Source organism: Hemitrygon akajei, chromosome 30 (genome assembly GCF_048418815.1).
Source record: "Hemitrygon akajei chromosome 30, sHemAka1.3, whole genome shotgun sequence".
NCBI lineage: Eukaryota > Metazoa > Chordata > Chondrichthyes > Myliobatiformes > Dasyatidae > Hemitrygon > Hemitrygon akajei.
The window spans coordinates 7,333,841-7,356,261 of record NC_133153.1 but is presented as its reverse complement, the minus strand read 5'-3'; the positions used below and the strand labels follow the sequence as shown (position 1 = coordinate 7,356,261).

Sequence of the window (22,421 nt, the reverse complement as noted above, 5' to 3'; positions counted from 1 at the left end):
ACCGGAGGGGGTGGGGTGAAGCTGAGAGCCGGAAAGGTGATTGGCAAAAGGGATACAGAGCTGGAGAAGGGAAAGGATCATGGGACAGGAGGCCTCGGGAGAAAGAAAGGGGGAGGGAGCACCAGAGGGAGATGGAGAACAGGCAGAGTGATGGGCAGAAAGAGAGAAAAAAAGAGGGGAGAAAAAACTAAATAAATCAGGGATGGGGTAAGAAGGGCAGGAGGGGCATTAACGAAAATTAAAGAAGTCAATGTTCATGCCATCAGGTTGAAGGCTACCCAGCCGGTGTATAAGGTGTTGTTCCTCCAACCTGAGTGTGGCTTCATCTTGACAGTAGAGGAGGCCATGGATAGACATATCAGAATGGGAATGGGACGTGGAATTAAAATGGGTGGCCACTAGGAGTCCCTGCTTTCTCTGGTGGACAGAGTGTAGGCATTCAGTGAAACGGTCTCCCAGTCTGCGTCAGGTCTCACCAATATATTAAAGGCCATACTGGGAGCACCGGACGCAGTATACCGCACCAGCCAACTCACAGGTGAAGTGTCGCCTCACCTGGAAGGACTGTCTGGGGCCCTGAATGGTGGTGAGGGAGGTAGTGCAAGGGCAGGTGTAGCACTTGCTCTGCTTACAAGGATAAGTGCCAGGAGGGAGATCGGTGGGAAGGGATGGGGGGGACGAGTGGACAAGGGAGTCGCATAGGGAGCGATCCCTGCGGAAAGCAGAAAGGGGGGGGGAGGGAAAGATGTGCTGGGTAGTGGGATCCCTTTGGAGGTAGCGGAAGTTACAGAGAATTATATGTTGGACCTGGAGGCTGGTGGGGTGGTAGGTGAGGACAAGGGGAACCCTATCCCGAGTGGGGTGGCGGGTGGATGGGGTGACGGCAGATATGCGGGAAATGGGAGAGATGCGTTTGAGAGCAGAGTTGATGGTGGAAGAAGGGAAGCCCCTTTGTTTAAAAAAGGAAGACATCTCTTTTGTCCTGGAATGAAAAGCCTCATTCTGAGAGCAGATGCGGCAGAGACGGAGAAATTGTGATCGACATCACGTCCAGCGACCTTACACAGGCCACTGCTTTGGCAACTTTGACAACTTGTGCTGTTGAAAATTTGAAACTACTTTAAAAATACATTAAAATACTGTTAAGTAAAACCAAATATATAGTGGATATAAGGAAAACTAAATGATAAAGAGCAACATAGTGAAAGTCAGCAATCCATTTCAAATGAATGGGGCTAGGTAAACCAGAGGGCGCAGGTGGGAGGTGTATAACTCTTGAGGTCAATAAGTTGCATAAGCTAATAACAACACTTCATCCATCCAATGTGTGAACAGTTTTTCTCTCTCTACTGATACCAGCTGACCTGCTGAGTATTTCCATCATTGTCTGTTCTTACTTCATATTCCCAACATTCAGAGTATTTTGCTTTTCCTGGACTTAATGCTCAATTTGGGACAGAGTGAAATTACATGTGCCCACTTCTGGCTGAAATTTGTAATACACTTCAGGTTGCTAGTGGTCTTCCATGAGACTGTCAGCTGGGTGTCACCAATGTCCAGCCAGTTACACGACCAAAGGTGGCAGCAAATTATCACACAACATAGCATTAATAATGCAAATTAACTGTGCAGATAATCCACTTTGTCACCAATGCAGGGAGGAAGGAAATATGCTTGCCAGTACTCAAATTAATAACTCACTTTTTGTCTTTGAACAGTATTGAACAATGCCATAAACAGATGGCAACGACAGGTTTCATCATTTATTGGACATCGTTAATTACGCATTCTGTTCACTCTCACCACACCACTCTCAGGCAACCTGCTCAAATCTTCATCGTCTCCTACTGAAATTGTAGTTGTTGCCAAATCAGGGAGATTTAAATTTACTCAATTTATATTGTACATGTTTCAATAAAAAATATTATTTTAAAAATTATGCTTGCTTAATATTTACATGTAATGAAGAAGCAATATATCCAACTAAAATTTAAATTTTGGCCTGTAAATACTAAACTTCTATTGCACAATAAATTGAAATATTGGTGAAATAATCTACCTGAGTATTCAACCTAAACAAAAATGACTAGCGCTTTGGGTGTTAATTACCATATTGTTAGGATTTTGGACGAAGAGAGTTACACTGATCCCAGAACATAAGTCTACGCCCTTCCTGTTTTGAATACTCTAATACGAGAGGCCAAAAGACGACTTTTTTTTTGTTCTCCCACTGCCATCTATACATGATTGCTGTTTAACCCGAGAGTAGTACAACATTTATACAGTGAGTGACCTGGTATTGCAAATCAAGCTGTATGATGTGATGTCAGCATGAAGGATCAGAAGGTAAAAATGTATTTCATATTACATGCCTCACAGAAGCAGACTGAGCTATCTATATTGAAATGATATATAATTGCAAAATAAATACATTCCTTGAGATAGAGATACAAAATTAAACGTTTAAGCCCTCTGTCAAATTTTTATCAGAGTTATTCGAGTTTTACAGCACAGAAAAAGACCAATCCTAACTCCCCCTATGCTGTGTCTATTCAAGTGACTGTCTCTAAAGATAGCGATTGCATCTGATTCCACCTCCTCCTCTCCAACGTGTTCCAAATATCAACCATTCATTGGGGAGAAAAAATTCCTCTCTAATGCCTATTAATCATCTCATTACTTTAAAGGTCCTGGGGCACAAATTTTAAAAACTATTATCCAGCATGATTTTAACATGACTCGTATAATTCCTTATTTTTTTCCATTAGAATAACAAAATAAACATTGCTATTTCAGCACTGAAAGTATGTCAATTATTAAAAAAAACATGTGCACAGTGATCTCAAGCATGCTTATCAAGTGTATGGCAGAAAATGTTCCAGTTTAGAATGAGTAATTTGTTCAAGTATAAATAAAACAAAAATAAAACTGGACTAGAATTGTGGGAAAACTACAAATGTAGCTGCCATTTCCTAAAGAATTAAAGAAGACTCTTCAGCTCTTGTTCTTGATACAGTATTTATTGCTTCTTTCTTTCTTTTGTATTTGCACAATTTGTTGTCTTTTACACATTGGTTGTTGGTCCATCCTGTTGTGTGTGGTCTTCCATTTTGGATTTACGGAGAAAGCCCGCAAGGAAAAAATCACAGGGTTGTAATATGGTGACATATACAGTATGTACTTTCATAAAACAACTTTGAACTTTGATTTTCTCGTATTTATTCGCACCACAGTATTATGCCTCAACATACCTTTTGTAACACATCTTTTGTAGGTTTATTCTTTATAGGAATTGGCTTTATACTGCAAATTAAACAATGTTTTAAAAAATCAGCTTCTACCAACTGTGGACCACAATATTTTCTGTGATTGTAGTTGCTTTTTGTCAAAGGGTTTGGATAGCAAATTCAGACAATCTCCTGCTTTTTGTTCAGCTTACATTCATCTTCCATGCCTGTACTGAAATGCAAAACTCAAGAGTCAGCTGGTGGACTAGTGAATCCAGGCACATGTGAGGTGAGACCTTGGATCACTTTGTAGACATGCCATCAGCTGCATGCTACCACAACTGATCATCACAAGCCAATTTCTAAATAGAATTATAGATCCCGTGAAAGAAGCCAGGTGAATCATTGGCTAACTTACTTTGAATAACTTTACATTTAAGATTATTTAAAATTGAATTGTTTTATTTTAATTTTGTATTAATTGTTAGTTAATTTGAACACTCATTAACAGCAATCAGCTTCTGTGGATCATCAGGGTGTTCTGGGAACAGGCCTCCAGATTAAACAGAGAAGATCTACTCAAGAGTACAAAGGCAGCTCTCCCTAATGAGACAACTCAACAGTACTAAAGGAGAGTCACTTTGACCAGTCTCTGAATTTTATTTTTAAAGAAACAGCATATTGAATGAAACCACTAAATTTGCAGAAAGAGCAGTGTCAATTTTCCCCAATGGCGAAGTGGTAATGCTTCAATTTCTCAATAAATTCAAATTATGGAAGATCAGGAGTTGGAGAGAAGTCAGTATACTGTCCATATCAATCAGAGATTGAATATGTCATTGGTCAGTATGAAGAGAAAGGAGGAAAGTAAATTAGAGCTGCAGCTGGATGACATTCAGCTCAAAGGAGAATGAAGAGGTGATAGATATAAGCCATGCAGTAGGCAGAAGAGGAAAAGGAATCAGTAGTTCCCCTCAATAACAAGTACACCATTTTGGATACTGTTAGGAGCACTACCTACCAGGGGAAAGCCACAACGATCAGATCCCTGGCATCGAGCCTAGCTCTTTGGCTCAGAAGGGAAGGGAAAGAAGAGGATTGCAGTGGTGAATGTTCAAAGAAAATCAATTATCAGAGTACATATGTCACTATACATCCTAAGATTCATTTTCTTGCAGACAATCACAATAGAATCAATGAAAGACCACATCCAACAGGACGAACAATGACCAATGTGCAAAATAAAACAATCTGTGCAACAGGAGAAAGAAATAATAATAAATAAATAACAGAGAACATGAGATAAAGAGTTCTTGAAATTGGGCCCAGTTCAGTGAGGAGTGAATGATGAAGTTATCCCTTTGGGTTGAGGAGTAATAACTGTTCCTGAAACTGGTGGTGCAGGTCCTGAGGCTCCTGTACCTGGCAGCTGAGAGGAGACATGGCCTGGATGGTCGGGTGTCCCTGATGATGGATGCTGCTTTTATTTATTGGGATACAGCGCGGAACAGGCCCATCGAGCCGTGCTGCCCAGCAACACCCAACTTTACCCGAGCCTAATCACAGGACAATTTACAATGACCAATTAACCTAGTAACCAGTGTGTCTTTGGACTGTGGAAAGAAACCAGAGTACCTATAGAAAACCCATGCGGTAATGGGGAGAACGCACAAACTCCTTTCCCAGGTCACTGTGTATGTATGTATATATTTTCTTTATATATATAAAGGAATAAACTGTCTATAGATGCTGCCTGACCTGCTGAATTCCTCCAGTGTTTTGTGGGTGTCACTCTGGATTTCCAGCCTCTGTGGAATCTTGTGTGTTTGTGATTTAGTACTCCATACGCCTTCTTCTGCAGCAGCACTCCAGGTAGATGGGGTCATAAAGAGAGCTTCTGGTAGATTGGCCTTTATAAATCAAAGTATTGAGTATAAGAGTTGGAATGTAATGGTGAGGTTGTATAAGACATTGGTGAGGCTGAATTTGGAGTATTGTGTGCAGTTTTGGTCACCTAATTACAGGAAGGATATTAATAAGGTTGAAAGAGTGCAGAGAAGGTTTACAAGGATGTTGCCGGGACTTGACAAACTGAGTTACAGAGAAAGGTTGAATAGGTTAGGACTTTATTCCCAGGAGTGTAGAAGAATGAGGGGTGATTTGATAGAGATGTATAAAATTATGATGGGTATAGAATGAGTGAATGCAAGCAGGCTTTTTCCACTGAGGCTAGGGAGAAAAAAAAGAGGTCATGGGTTAAGGGTGAAGGGGGAAAGCTTAAAGGGAACATTGGGGGGGGCTTCTCTCAGAGAGTGGTGGGAGTGTGGAACGAGCTGCCAGATGAAGTGGTGAATGTGGGTCACTTTTGACATTTAAGAAAAACTTGGACAGGTATATGGATGAGAGGGGTATGGAGGGGTATGGCCCAGGTGCAGGTCAGTGGGACTAGGCAGAAAAATGGTTCGGCACAGCCAAGAAGGGCCAAAAGGCTGTGCTGTAATGTTCTATGGTAGATGTGCTTAATGATGTGGGATGACTTTACCCATGACAGGCTGGGCCTTATTTACTACTCTTTGTAGGTTTTTCTGTAAAAGGTATTGGTGTTTCCATATTAGGCCGTGATATAGTCAGCCAATAAACTGTCCCCCAGACATCTTTATAGGTTTGTCAAAAGTTTTAGATGACGTACCAAGTTGCTGCAAACCTCTAAGAAAATAGAGGCATTGCCATGCTTTCTTCGTAATGGCACTTGTGTACTTGACTCAGGACAAATCCTCTGGAGAAGGTCAGTAACTTTAAATTCATCCTTCTCCTGAAGTCAATAATCAGCTCCTTGGTCTTGCTGACATTGAGTGAGAGGTTGTTGTTGTGGCATCACTCAGCCAGATTTTCAGTCTCCCTTCTATATGCTGATTTGTCACCACTTTTGATTAGGCCAATGACAGTGACATCATCAGCAAACTTAAATATGCCATTTTGGCTGTGCTCAACCTCACAATCATAAGTATAAAGCAAGTACAGCAGAGGGCTAAGCACACAACCTGTTGTGCACCTGTGCTGACGGAGATTGTAGAGGAGATGCTGTTGCCAATCTGAACTGACTGGGGTCTACAAGTGATAAAAATCGAGGATCCAGTTGCACAAAGACTTGGGACTTGAATCTTCTTGATTAGTTTTGAGGGGATGATGGTATTGAATGCTGAGCTGTAAACAATGAAGAGCATCTTGATGTATGTATCTTCACTGTTCAGATGTTCCAGGGTTGAGTGAAGGATCAATGAAATGGCATCTGCTGATGACCTGTTGTGACAGTAGGCTAATTAGAGCAGATCCAAGTCACTTCTCAGGTGGGAGGTGATATGTTTCATCACCAACCTCTCAAAGCAGTTCATCACAGTGGATGTAAATGCTACTGGACAATAATCATTGAGGTAGGTTACCACATTCTTCTTAGGCACTGGTATAATCAAAGCCTGTTTGAAGTAAGTGGGTACCTAAGACTGCAGAAGTGAGAGGTTAAAAATATCTGTGAACACTCCAGCTACCTGATCAGCACAGGCCTTTAGTACTCGGCCAGGTACCCCGTATGAGCCAAATGCTTTCTGTGGGTTCACCTTCCTGAAGGACGCTTTCATGTCAGCCACACAGACTGAAATCACAGGGTCACTGGGGGCTGTCAGAGTTTGTGAAGGTGCCTCCATGAATTGATGGTCAAACCTAGCATAAAAGGCTTTGAGCTCATCTGCGAGCAAGGCCTTGTTGTTACCTAAATTGCTTGGCTTCACTTTGTAGGAGATAATAGCATTCAAGCCCTGCCACAGCTATCGAGTATCCTTTAGTGATTCAACTTTGCACATGAGAGGGCCTTCCGGAGTTCATACCTGGTCCTCTTGTACTTAACTTGGTCACCAGACCTGAATGCCACTGATCTAGACCTCAGCAGAATGCACATCTCATTGCTCATCCAGGGCTTCAGTCAGTGTGAGTGAAAGTCAGAAACAGGAAGGGAGCAATTACTCTATTGGGAGTATTCTATAGACACCCCTCCTGCCCCCAAATAGCAACAGAGTCACCGAGGAATAGATCAGGAGGCAGATTTTAGAAAGGAGCGTAAAAAATAGAGTTGTTGTCATGTTGGACCTCAACTTCCCTAATAATTAAGTGGCATGATGGTGTAGCTGTTAGCTTAAAGCTTATAGAGCCAGTGATTGGTTCAGTTCCCTCTGCTGTCTGTAAGTTTGTATGTTCTCCTCATGACCACAGGAGAACTCTGGTTTCCTCCCACATTCCAAAGGCTTATTGGTTAGTAGGTTCATTAGTCACAAGGGTGTAATTGGGCAGCATGGGCTCAACGAGCTGGAAGGGCCTGTTACTGTGCTGTATCTCTAAATAAAATTATAAAAATTAAAATACTGAATGACATCTCCTTAGTGCTAAGGGTTAAGATGGGGTGGAATTCATTAGTTATGTCCAGAAAGGATTCCTGATGCTAAATATAGACAAGCTGACTAGAGGAGGATCTGGTGCTAGGCAATGAAGCAAGTTAAGTCTGGATCGAGATAGAAACAAACAGCATGGGAAAGTATCTTAAATGGGGGAGGAAGAATTGCGATGCTATTAAACAGAAATTGAGAACAGATATACTCAGGGAAAGGCACAATGGAAAAGTGGAGGTTGTTCAGGAAACGCTTGTACAGGTTTGTCCCATTGATGAAGGAAAGGACGGTAGGTTGACAAGAGACATGGAACATCTAATCAAGAGGACGAAAGAAGGTTTAGGTTGGTTCTTTAAGGTTCTAGTAACTGGGGCTGGTAGTGGAGATAAATTCCCATTACCTATTAAATGCTCCCAATGGTGTGTGTCTCAAATAGCCTCTGACAACCAAGTCCAGTTCTTGGCCTTCACTTGTTACTTAACTACCAAGCCCAGCAGGCAAAACAAAAGGCAAGACAGCGGCTATACTTCATTAGGAGTTTGAAGAGATCTGGCATGTCAACAAATACACTCTAAAGCCTCTATAGATGTACCATGGACAGAATTCTGACAGGCTGCATCACTGTCTGGTGTGGGTGTGAAGGGGGGGTGCTACTGCACAGGAGCGAAAGAAGCTGCAGAGGTTTGTAAATCTAGTCAGCTCCATCTTGGGTACTAGCCTACGAAGTACCCAGGGCATCTTCAGGGAGCGATGTCTCAGAAAGGCAGCGTCCATTATTAAGGACCTCCAGCACCCAGGGCATGCCCTTTTCTCACTGTTACCATCAGGAAGGAGGTACAGAAGCCTGAAGGCACACACTCAGCGATTCAGGAACAGCTTCTTCCCCTCTACCATCCGATTCCTAAATGGACATTGAACCCTTGGACACTACTTCATTTTTTAAATATACAGTCTTTATTTATTGCATGTTTTTTAATCTATTCAATGTATACTGTAATGATTTACTTATTATTTATTTTTATTTTATTCATAATTTTTTCCTCTTCTATACTATGAACTGCTGCTGCTAACAAATTTCACGTCACATGCCGGTGATAATAAAGCTGATTCTGATAGAAAAATGGAGGGTTATGTAGGAAGGAAGGGCTAGATCGATCTTTGAATAGACGAGAAGGTCAGAACAACATTGCTGACCAGAGAGCCTGAACTGTGCTGTATTATTCTATATTCTATGTGCTGTGGTACAAACTAAAGATCAAGATACATGCTTCAAAGGATGGACTCCCATCAGAGAATCGCTCATAGTTATTGAAGTTACAATGAAACAGAAAGGTACATCTAAAGTACTGCAGTGGTGGCAATTTTTAAATTCAGGTATTTATACTCTTACTTCTGAAATCAAACTGATCTCATTGGGAGTGGAAAATAACATGCACTAGTATTTTCACATTCTCAGTCACATGAAAAACTGAAGCTCAAGTTTAGTTATTTGTGTATGAAAAAGGTACAAATTTGATAAGTGTGAAATTAGATGAATTTATTCTCAGAGTTGTTGAGCATTAGTTCACATGAGCAAATATGTGTCAACGTGTGAAATTCAGCATCTTAAGTGAACATTACTTTCAAATTTGCAAATAAAGGTGTGGATCCAACTGATTTTAACTAGCTGGTCATTTCAAAGTTTAACCTCTACATTTAAACTGCTGACTTCAGTACACTGATCACAAGTCTGCAAGATCCATCCTGCAATTTAAATGTAAACAAACCAAGCATCTAATGTTGATAGCAAATAAACTAGTACCTTTTCATGCCATCTGTACGTGAACTTACTGCAATATTTGGAGTAATATTCTATCAGCAATTTGAACAACACATTGTGATCGTATGGGTTAGGGGAAGGACTTAACTTGTAATTTCCCAAAATGTTAGGAAATTCAGCAACATGCAACAGTAATTGCATTTCATTAAAATATCAATATTTATTAACACATTGCTGAATCTTGAGATCATGGAAGCTTCTTGTAGTAGTTGACGTGAAACATGCTTCTGGCTAGTTTCTGTATATACTAGTAATCTTATAATAGTTTCCCAAATTACAGAATTTGGAAAGCCAAACAGGCAAAAAAAAACTGAAAGTAAAACTCATACCTATTTCAATTTTAAAAGCTTGTATAAACCTTTATAAATTTTGAAAAGAATCTGGAATCATTAAGAGTAATAGAACTATGCAAAAGTCTCTCAGATTAAGTAACTATTTCATGCACTAAACTCTGAAATGGATAGCATTTCATAAAATTTGAAAGTTAAAATTTTCAACTTTTAACATGTATTCACTCAACTGACAAAAGTCATCAACATGGGTCAAACCTTGGCTTCCAAAACATTCACTAATAAAACATCTGCTTCCTGGAATTTTCATCATTAATGAGAAACTTCTGTTCACCGAAGCAGATAAGAACATCCCAAGTCTTTAATGTACAGGCAAGTGAAGGATAAGTGTAATGTATTACTCTTATCTTGGCTCAGTGGTTATACGCAGAACAGAAAATAAACAGGCACTACCTATAAAAAGATAATAGCAATCACCAGAAGTCGACACTTGAGCACAAAAAGTAGAAAACATCAATATCCTTCTCGAGATCTGTTTTTATGGCCTGCCCCAGATTATATTGCCATATGGTGCAGTCTGCCAGACTTCTATTCAAAATAAACAACAGCATTTTAATCCACAGGAGGAATGTTATTTCACTGATCAGATTGGCAAAATACCAACTGATTAAAAAATTCAAAACAAGGAGATGCTCATTGTATTCAGATTGACAAAGCAGGGTCACCATTTCACAGAGACCAAAAAGTTCTATTACACTTGTGTGCTAGGTGAGTGCAACATGCGTGGTACAATTATGCATTTTTTTTAAAAATCCTTAATGGTCTGACATGAACTGTTCCATAACAACAATAGCTAACAGATTTTTTAAGAATTTCAGAACTGATGGAATTGTGGAGACATGGTTTTAATTTATGTGTGTCTTTTCTGGCAATCCCAGTTCACTTAAACACAGAACTAAACTTAATTGTACTTAAGTGATTTAAAATCAGCTTGGCAGAGGGGGTTAGTTACTAAATGCAATGAGAAAAATAAATTATTATTTTGGATATTGTCCTCATTCTGAAAATACACCAAAATAATAATTTATCAAAATTCAGAAAATGTTATTTTAATATAGAGATACAGTGCGTAACAGGCCCCTCCAGCCCAATGAGCTGTGCCACCTAGTAACCCACACTAACCTAATCACAGGACACTTTATACCGACCCCATTAACCTACAGGGGTGGGGGGGGTGGAAGAGAGAGAGGAACTGGAGCACCCAGCGAAAACTGATGTGACCATGGGGAGAATGTACAAACTCCTTAAAGATGGCACCAGGACTGAACTCCGAACTCCAACACTCTGAGCTGTAATAGTGTCACATTAACCACTATGCTACCGTGGCACCTTCATAATACAAAGAAATTATATTATAAAAATAATATAATCCAGAGTCATTTTAAAGATCTAGTGTTACGAATGTGCCACAGCTCTGCGGGGCCGAAGGGTGCGGGGTAGCCCCCTCCTTTGTGAGAATCGCAAGATCACTATTAAGTCAGTTCAGGGGACACAGGAAATGAGAGAAAGACATGCAGAATCCACAAAAGGGTTGGAATGTGTCCTGGCCTCCGAAAGGCGGATCCATTGATACCGGCTATTGTCTCTTGGAGACGGATTTGTGTATTGCATCCTGCAAGATGCATCGAAGCCCCCCCCCACCCCCCAGGCAATGAACCGTGGGGGAGGTTGGTGGAGGGATTGCATCATCCCAACCTGATCGACATCTGCGACCCTGTGAGTCAGGATAAAAAGAGGGTCTGGGGGAACAGCCCCTCAGACGCACCAGAAGAAACGCCAGCGATCCCGTAATAGATCGGTGGCCTTTACCACGGAAGAACGGTTTTTAGCTAACAACGGGGAAATCAACTCCCAACGACTCTCGAAGGATTGTCATCATAAAAGGAATGGGCAAGTTTTAACCCTTCTTTCTCTCCAACCAAAGGCTGCAGCCTACAGCTTGACTGAACTAAAGTGACTTTTATATTTCCATCGGACAATACATTATCCCCTAGACAACGATAGAGCTATTTCTTATTGATTATTATTATACCCGCGCTTTTAGATTTAGTATTGACGACGTATATCATCTGTGTGTTTGCATTGATATTATTTTTGTGTATTTCTATCAATAAATACTGTTAAAAATAGTACCATCAGACTTCAACGGACCTCTCTATCTTTGCTGGTAAGTGACCCAGTTACGGGGTACGTAACACTAGAAACTGCATAATTGCTTTAAACTTCTTGAAGAGCCAACTAAATTGCACCAACCTTGTGCACATTGTATTATTTCCATTTAAATACTTCAACTTTCAGCTCTGAAGCATGCTGTCTAAAGCTTAAGCTATGTCTTTCTATGGATGCTAACAAACCTGCTGTACTACAAGGAATATTCCATGACATTTGAACTATTCTCTTTGCAACAGATGGGACTAAAAAAGTTTAATGATTACCTCAAGTTATTGAATAATGTGGGAAAGCCGATTTGCTGGGAATCACTGCAAGTGTGACAGCAATTTCAAATGACAAGGAAAATAAAAGGATCAAGGAGAACTTTATTTAATGCAGGTGTTGTGTTGTTAGATTCTTACTTGTCATTTGGAGTTGCTGAGACAGGCCACTAAATGTTGAAGTGAAGAGTTGATAAAAAAAAAAAATTGAAGATAAAGCTTTAGAAAAACGGGGGAAAGGAAGACAAGTTGAACTCAACAGATCAGGCAGCGTCTGTAGGAAGAAAAATAATTAACAGTTTTGGTCTGGGACCCATCAGTTCGGACAGTGAGTTCTGATGAAGAGTCCCAAAACTTAAACATTAACTGTTTCTCCTCCCATAGTTAGTGCCTGACCTGTTGAATTTTACCAACATTTTCCAAACTTGCGATTTCCAGTGCCTGTCATTTTATTTTGGATTTTCATTAGTTATATTTGAACTGCTCAAGCACAGACCTAATAAACCATAAAAGATCTTCTAGGTTATATAAATTTATCACTCTACGCAAAGGGGATTGTTTAAAATGTCTCTTTGCAAAACACCGGTATAGTAACTTGTAAAATTTGATCAGAAAATACACAATGGAAATACACAATACACTCGCAAATCGAACTCACGGAAATCCATGACTCTTATAATACTAAAAGAGCGAAAGGACCAGGTGAGCAGGACTTAGTTTACAACCAATTGGTTAGTTCTAAAATAAAATGCAGTCCAATATTTAACAGAAACAATAAACATCCAGAACATCGGTTTATGGTGATTAATTTTGGGACAAACATAGTAATACCACAATGAAGGCTCCCTGATCTTTAAAATATCACCAGATCTTTTACATCGACCTAGGCAGGCAGAAGATTCTATAATTTAATGCCAGATCACAGATACTTTCCTTAATATGCCCTTAATGCTAAACTACACAGACTACTTGATTATACACTTGGTTGACTGAGAGTGCTACCCAGAAGACAAAACAGAACATTTTCAAGCAATGAAGTTTTTTAACAAAAAAACTGATCTCAATATTTAGTTAAATATATGGTTAGACTTGTGATTCGAATGTTAGATTTCTTAGTGTGTTATCTGTGTGCTGACAGAAGAGTGAGGGTGTGCTTGGGGTAGAGGATGGTTCACAAATTAATATATTGGTGGAGAATGATATATATCGGTGGCCAATATCTCCAGTTTCCAATTTTGCTTGCATCTGAAAACACTGACGATTGGTAACAGTTAGACAAACTAATCACAAGAATAAAGATGAATAGCTTCAACCTAATGGCAGTTTGAAGTGCACTTTCATGGTGACTAATGAACACAATGAAATATTACCAGGTGCTTGACAGTTGGAAAGCACATCCAAGAAGGAAGTATTAGTTGAGGCGAACTTATTAACATTATGACCATTTAAATAATCTTGGCTTGAGTGAACAGGAGAACAGGAGATAAGTATGATTAGGAGATAGGGTCCCAAACAATGTCATTACAGTTGGAAAGATTATTAATCAAGAGTACAAATCAAGCAGCAATAAAATAAAAATGGGGCAAGGCTTTAGTCTACATATACACTAAAAAAAAATCAAAACTGGCAAAAGTAGTCAAAGGAAGATTTGGACAACATGTAATCCACAAAGAGATTGGACTGTATTCTCTACGAAACTTGTTCCTGTACTGTTCTTCAGCCCACAATATCTGTGCTGACCACGATGCCAAACTAAATTAATCCCATCTGCTCACATGGTTTATATATCTCCATTCCCTTTCTATTCATGTACTTATCTAAATGTTGCTGTCATGTCTGCTTCTACTACCTCTCCTGGCAGTACATTCCAGACACCCCCACTCTGCTTAAGCTTTCTCCCTCTGACCTTAAAGCTATGCTCTCTCGAGTTTGATATTCAACAATCAACCTTATCTTAATTTTATAAATTTCCATCAGGTTCCTCCTCCATCCAGAAAGGAAACAATCTAAATTTGTCCAACTTTGAGACTTTAACAGTTAAGGATACACATTGTATTGAAAAGATAGGCAGGTAGGCAGAGGGATTGCTCTGTTGGTAAAAAAAAATTAAATCAAATCTTAGAAAGAAGTGACACAGGATCGGAAAGCGTTAAATCATTGTGGGTAGAGCTAAGAAACTGCAAGGGTAAAAAGACCCTGATGGAAGTGATATACAGGCCGCCAAACAGCAGTAAGATGTGGTCTACAAATTACAATAGGAGATAGAAAATGAATGCCAAAAGGGCAATCTTACAATAGTCATAAGGAACTTCAATAGTAGGTAGATTGGGAAAATCAGGTTGGTGCTGGATTACAGGAGGGGGAAATTTCAAGAAGGCCTAGGAGATGGCTTTTTAGAGCAGTTTGTGGTTGAGCCCACTCGAGGATCAGCTATTCTGGATTTGGTGCTGTGCAATGAACCAGACTTGATTAGAGAGCTTAAGGTAAAAGAACTCTTAGGGGAAAAGGGATCACAATATGATCAAATTCACCCTGAAACTTGAGAAGCTAAAGTCAGGTGTATCAGTATTGCAGTGGAGTAAAGGAAATTCCAGGAGTATGAGAGGACTTGGCCAGAACTGATTGGAAAATAACACTAAATTTCAAACATTTTCATTACCTTCTCAAAAAAACTCAGTCAAGTTTGAATGACAGGACTTCTCCTGCACAAAGCCATGTTGACCAGCCCCAAAGGGCCAATACTTTCCTAAATGAGTAAACTCTATCCCTAAAAATCTTCTGCAACAATTTCCATACGGCATTGCAATTTGTTAAATTATCCTTGTTGTCATCTAAAGAAAAGGAACAACATTTTGCTATTCTCCTCTGGGACCTCAGATACAGAAATCTCCATCAACGCTCCAGCAATCTCCTTCTCTTGCCAACCTCAATTACATGGGGGAAATTCCATCATCTTATCTACATTAATTTTAATCTTCTTCAAGAGATCCAACACTCTCTCCTTCAATATGCCCTTTCCTGATCTCACCATCCTCCAGGTCTTTTGACTTGGTGAACACCAATGCAAAGTACTTATGTAGTACCTCACCTTCAGTACTTCCTCTGACTCCAGGCATAAATTGCTCATTTGTCCTCAAGTTTCTTTCCCTAGCTACCAACTTCTTTGTATGCATATATAAAATCCCTTGTGATGTTCCTTAATCCTAGTCACCAAGGACATTTCAAGGCCCCTTATATCTCCTCCTGATTTAAGCTCTTTTCTCCTTTGTTTATATTGAGAGTCATCGACTTAATTTTCTACAATTTCTTACAACAGAAAAGCTGGCCAGTCAGCCCAATAGTCTACGTTGGCTTTTAGTAATCCATTTCACCATTTCCCTGTAACCTAATTTCTCTCAACCATCACCTCCGCCGCTATTCTCCTTACAACTATCTACCCAATAGGCAACCAATAGTATCCAACCAAACAGCACATCTCTGGGATATAAGAGGAAACAAGAACACCAGAGAAACCCGCACAGTTATGGGGATAATGTGGAAACTCCAATCGGACAGCAGCAACAGTCAGGATCAATCATGGATTTCTGACGGTGCAAGACAGTTGTACTACTGAAGCCGCTGTGCCATCCACCAATGATTTCAAGCATTAGCTCTGCTTCTCTACCCACAGAATGTTGAGTTGAAAAGGAGTGTAGGAAATAAGTACCCAAGGAGCCAGATACTACAACATTAAGATTTCCATATAATCAGAATTTTAAATTGCAGGGAAAGGGTTAGTTCATAATCTTATGGTGATGATTTTCCTCAGAAAAAAGGTCAATTTGCTCGAGTTGCAAATAGAATTCCGAATTTAAATCAAACCTTTTAAATAAGTACAAGGGAAATTAGATTGAAAGGTTTCCCAGCAAATAAACAACCTAAGGGTGTAGGTGGATTATTTTCTCTGTTCACATTTTTCACTGAAAAATAAATCTTCAGGGAAAATAATCCATCCATGCTAATCAAGAAGTTTTAAAACAGCATTAGAGGCTTAAAACATTGGCAATTTTACAACCCTGAGGAAATGTCATTCTCAGAACAAGCAACTAGGGACCAAAAAATTGCTAAAGAACAAGGTGGTAAGATTAGGAAATTACAGCACAAGATTGTAAGAGCTTCTATATTTATACAAAAATATAAAAGATGTGAATCACTTTTCACAAGGGTGAAAATTTACTGAGGGAAAGTAAGGAGATTCTGAACAAATATTTTACATTTTCTTCCCTGGAGAATTCTAACTACACAAAATAATGGGGAAATCAAGAGACTTGATTAAAATTATTACTTTCAGGTGATTGAAGTCACGGAGAAATTGGGGTCTAAAAGACATGTTTGCTGGCTTTGATAGTTTGCATTGCAAGCTTCCAGAAGAGGTGACTGCAGAAATCATGGATATATTGATAATTATCTTCTAAAATCACTAGAATGTGTAACTGCTCCAAAAGACATGAGAAGGAAGAAATTATCAGATGTCAGAGAAATCAATGCAACAGTTTTTATATTAATTAAAACACAGAAGGCTATTTAGCCCATCAAGCCTATGCCCAAACATCAATTCCATCTGTACCATTTCCTCAACTTCTTTAGATGATCCCTTTCATGTGACCCTAAAGACCAATATGCCTTTTCCCTTCCGTGACTATCCCTAATTAGTCCTTGCCTTTCCAAATGTACATATATCCTGCCCCTTAGAATTTTCTCCTGTAATTTCCCTCGCACTGATACATGGCTCAATGATCTGTGATTATCACTGTTCGCCTTGTATAAAGGAACAACATTAGTTGTCCTCCGGAAAAGTTCTCTGTCTAGAGACCTCGCAATCTTGCTTCCCAGAGCATTATGGGATACATCTTAACCCGCCCTATCGATTTGCCCACCCTTATGTATTCCAAATCATCACACTTTACCTTCTGAATGTAGACATTCTTCAGAATATCAACAAATCACATACCTCCTTAAATGTACTATCCTCCATGTCCCTCTTCTTGGTGAATTCAGATGGAAAGTTTTCATTTAGAATTTCACCCTACATTCTTGGGCTTTCTACATATACTACATCATTAGTCCAGAAGAGAACTCATTCTTTCCTGCTCCGAAAATATTAACTCAAGCATACATGCCAAGGATATTGCATTAACATCCTAATTTCTTTCTCCTGTATTCTCCTGCAATCCAACATTCCTCAAGGGACTTGTTGATTGTAGTTGCCTACACGCATCATATGCTTTTTAACCTGATTAAACCTTCAATAACTTATATCGTTCAGAGTTCCTTATTCTTGCCACTCTCATCTTTCACCATTATCAGAATACATTGGTCCTGAACTCTTGATAACTCTCAGAAGTGTCCCATTTGTCCAATAATGACCCCTTCTCCCTCTCTCACCTTATCTCCTGACCTGCCCATCGCCTCCCTCATTGCCTCTTCCCCGTTTCTTTCTTCCGTGGCCTTCTGTCCTCTCCCTTTCTCCAGCCTTGTACCTCTGTCACCAATCAACTTCCCTGCTCTTTACTTCACCCCTCTCCCCCTTCCTGGTTTCACCTATCACCCCTCCCCTCCTCCACCTTCTAACTCTGACTCATCTTTTTTTCTCCAGTCCTGAAACAACAACTGTATTCTTTTCCATAGATGTTGTCTGGCCTGCTGAGCTCCTCTAGCATCTTGTGTGTGTTGCCTGGATTTCCAGCATCTGCAGATCTTGTCTTGTTTGTAGATGGTTTTTGTTTTGTTCTCTAATTTCCTTCTTCTAATTCTTTTCCTATCTTATTTCCTTCATTAATCTATCAGATGGCTTGATCACCAACATATCACTGCAACAACGCTAACTTCAAAATCTCCCCTTTTTTCAATCCATCCCTACCCCACCCTCTCTGCAACTTAAACCCAACTTAATTTTTCATTTTCCCAAATTCTGACAGTCTTTAATTTGAACAGCAACTGTTTTTCTTTTCAAATGCAGCCCAAAGTCCTGAGAGTTTCCAACATCTTTTTATTTTAACTTGGTAGTTATTTTATCTTAAATTCTTCTTCTTGAAACTGAAAGGCCACATTTCTCACCCTCCAGTGCATGAGGTCAATTACAGACTCAGAGTTTTGGAAGTTAATATCTTACACTTGCCCATTCTGTCTTTATATGCTCTTGAAACCAATTTCAATCCTCTTCACTACTTCCCACATTTCTAGGTTTTGTCATCTGCTAATTCATGAATGGTTCTTACACACAGAAGCAGGAATAAGCTGTCCCTTTGTCCCTTGAGACCGCTTAAGCATTCAATGAGAGGGATTGTTTTCCTTGGAGAAGAGTAGGCCAAGGACACAGAAAAGGTAGATAATAGGAAACTTTTCTCCATAGAAGAAAAAGATGAAATTAGAAGGCATAAATTTAAGGTAAGAGGGCAAGATGTTTAAGGGGAATGGATTAATGAAAGACCTTTTCCACTCAGGAGTAGATGGATTCTGGTACATGACCCAAGTGGTGGTGGAAGCAGTTACTCTCAACATTTACAGGGAAGTAGACCAGCACTTGAATTTCCAATATATAAAATGCTACAGAGCAAATGCTGGTTAAAAGGATTAATACAGATAGGTGCTAGGTGGTCAGCATTGACATGGTTTACCATGGTTTACATGGCCTGCTTCTGTGCAGAGTAACTACGACTCATTTCCTTCAGATCCACATTCCCATTCCACTTTGTTCTGACACTTCCTCTGTGAAAACATTTTCATCATTCCCCATTATAAATTCTCCCATCTTTGTTATCTAAGATTCACATTTAACTTCACTAGTCTCTTCCATTTTACATAATCAGCACACATTTTTTGTTTCTTGCTGAGTTACTTTCATATTCTAACTTGACTTCATATATCAATTTCTCAGTCTTCCTTTGCCAATGTTGCCTATGCTCATATTTTTCGCACCTTAAGCCTATTTAGTGGGTTTAGTACCATCTTTAAATTTCTCCTGTCAAACGTAGATGGACCACTTTTCCTGCTGGACTTCTGTTTTAAAATAAGCATGTAAAATGATGTATTTTTCTTCTGCATATGCATAATTTCCTCAAATGCAAGTCACTGCCCATCCACCACTCAATTTCTCCATATATACTCAGTGGCACTTTATTAAATTCCTTATGTAGCTAATAAATGTGGTCACTTAATGTGGCCACTAAGTGTACATGTGTGATTTTCTGCTGCTGTAGCCCAACCACTTCAAGTTTTGACATGCTGTGCATTCAGAGATGCTCTTCTGCACACCACTATTGAAACACATGGTTTTTTGAGCTACTATTGCCTTCATGTCAGCTCAAACCAGGCAGGCTGTTGTCCTCTGACCTCTTTCAAGGCATTTTCACCCACAGAACTGCCGTTCACTGGATGCTTTTTGGGTTTTTTTTTGCACCATCCTCTGTAAACTCTAAAGACTGTTGTGCGTGAAAATCCCAAGAAATCAGCAGATTCCAAAATACTCAAACCACCCTGTCTGGCACCAACAATCATTCTATGGTCAAAACCACTTAGTTCACATTTCTTCCCCTTTCTGATATTTGGTCTGAACAAATGAACCTCTTGACTATGTCTGCCTGCTTTTATGCAGAATTGCTCCACGATTGGCCGATTCAAAATTTACATTACCAAGTAGGTGTACCTAGAACAGTGACCACTGAGTGCATTTTCCCCCATCAACCACAGCCAATTCTCCTCTCATGCCTTCATAGTTAAATATTTTGATTTAAGCCACTAATTTTGGATTACTTTTAAACAGTGCAGAATTCTATCATATCACGTCCACTCTTATGACCCCATTACAATTATCAATTAATTTTCATCACATAAAAAGATGAGAATAGCCTTTTCACCAGCTGGCTCTTCGATATACTGATGTAGAAAACCATCATGTGGGCACAATGGAGTGTCTGATGCACCCATAAATACCTTTGGATACATATTAGATATAAATTCATTTTCCATCATTAACAATGATAAACATTAAAATTAATCTTGATTTAGAATAGGGCTGCATTCAGGAATTTCTGATTCAATTCTTAAGTCCACTCAGGTATAACTTGATTTCTGGGTAAATTCGCAAGTTGACCTAAGAAAATATAATGCCAATTCACTGGCTTTCAAGAAATATTTTCTGCAACATAGATCAACCGAACACAGAGCAGCACAAGACCAGGCTCTTTGGCCAGTGTATGTGCTGACCATGATGCCAATGAAAACTAATTCTGTCTGCCCAGACGCAATCTATATACCTCCATTCCCCCTTCATTCACTCGTGTTAGTTATTGTATTTGGTAAACTCTTATTTTACCTCTGCCAAAAGACAACATTTAGAATACACAGCATAAATATTTTAAAACATGAAATACCTTGTATTTTGTCATAGTGCTAAAATGGTTATTTCTGAAGAATACACACAATTCTCCTTCTTCAACAGTAGAAATCAGTTCACATAACCCATGGTATGTCAACTGAGTTGCCGAGTTGTTCAAAAACTGTTCTGCAACATAACCTAAAGAAACAAGGAAGTTACTCAGATTATTCCAGCTCAATTCAAATACTAGACATATTGAAAACTCATTAGACACATTTACAACTTTAAATTCAACCACTGGGAATAACAAATGGTCTTTGCTCATTTCTTTTTGAGGTAATGATCTAAATTTTTACATCAAAAACTAACTTACACTTGACAAAAATAAAATTCCCAAGATTTGTATCAAGCTTCAAATGTAGGCTTCATGAATTATCATATTGAAAAACGAACATTTTCATTTGCAGTACCAATAATCGGTTAAACATAGATTTCATTGACAATAAATTAGTTAATGGCTTTAGGCGTCAAATAAGTGTAACAATAATTATTTTAGATCATGCCTTCTAGAAACATTGTTACAAAGCACAATCAGAACTCAAATTCCATTTTTAAAAAATATACGTGAAATGTCCTTGGGTGATGAAGACATAACTTTAATTCACAATATCATGTATTCGTAACAAGAATAAAAAGACAAATACAACCATCTGCTGGTCTCCCAACTCACCAGACCCTTGCTTCAGGGATCCAGCAGCTCTGCTGAGGTCTGACAGAACTCAGGAGGCTGGCAGTACTCTCTGTACCATCTCACTAAATTCACAGATAACCCAGAACGAGAAGAAAAATGTAAACTACTAAAATACAGTGCTTGAAACTACTCATTGCTACTTTTGCTATTCCAGAAAGAAAGCAGCTAAATTCAGCAATTCTTCACCCCTAAATGACATCAAAAACTCATCGGAAATCACTGATGAACATCAAGGTCCACCTGTCAGCAATGCCAAACTAATAACTGAAAAAGTGAACTTTTTAAAACCAACAGCTTGGTTTCAGAATTTTATGCCAAAAATGAAATCCCAATATTAAAAGTAGAGTCCATTTCTGTGAAATGAAACCAACTTTTAACTAATATTTGTGCCTTTATCTAGGCTCTAATTGCAAAAAGGCTGTCCTTTATGAAGGGCTGCCTGATGATCTCCCAACTCATCAGGCACAATTACATTCAGGTCTCCACACTCTCCTGCTATAAGCAATCCAGGCAGCACCAATATGAATCAATCAGTGCATCTGGTCTCCTACATGACAGGAGGCAATTGTTGTCTTGCAAATTTTAAAGCCAGCTTCCAGCGAAGCAAGCAAACCACTGTCGTTCCCCATTTTTCAGCCTTCCAGCACTACCTCCACATCCCCAACCACTGCATTTGTCATGCCCCATAGCTTCTTGGCAATGGCCTCCCCATAGCTTTCCCCAGTCCTCCTGTCCTTAACTCCTTCCCCAGTGCTCCTAGCTGCTCAAAACTGAGCAACCCCAAACACCCAGCTGCATTACCAGCCACATTCCCACTCCATCCCTATCCAAGCCATCACTGCTTCAGGATCTTGAGCATTCTCCTCCAGCTCCTAAACTGGTTAACTAGTTTATAATTGTTGCATGACCCAAACTACAGTGATTCATAAAGATCATTTCACTGAAGCAGTACAAGAGAAAACAGTAACAGAGTGCAGAATAAAGTGTTACAGATTAAGTGCAGTAAAGGCAGGCAGTAAGATGCAAGGTCATAATGAGGTAGATTGTGAG

At 39.4% G+C, this 22,421-nt stretch overlaps 1 protein-coding gene across 4 annotated transcripts in view; it reads right to left on the bottom strand.

Annotated features, from left to right (window-relative positions):
* Positions 1 to 22,421, bottom strand: part of mindy2 (MINDY lysine 48 deubiquitinase 2) — an 85,134-nt gene that overhangs the window by 20,230 nt on the left and 42,483 nt on the right. For all 4 annotated transcript variants that reach the window (XM_073032926.1, XM_073032928.1, XM_073032927.1 and 1 more), the window contains one exon: positions 20,676 to 20,818. In XM_073032926.1, coding sequence (XP_072889027.1) covers positions 20,676 to 20,818 — 143 coding nt within the window. The remainder of the gene's footprint in view (positions 1 to 20,675; positions 20,819 to 22,421) is intronic.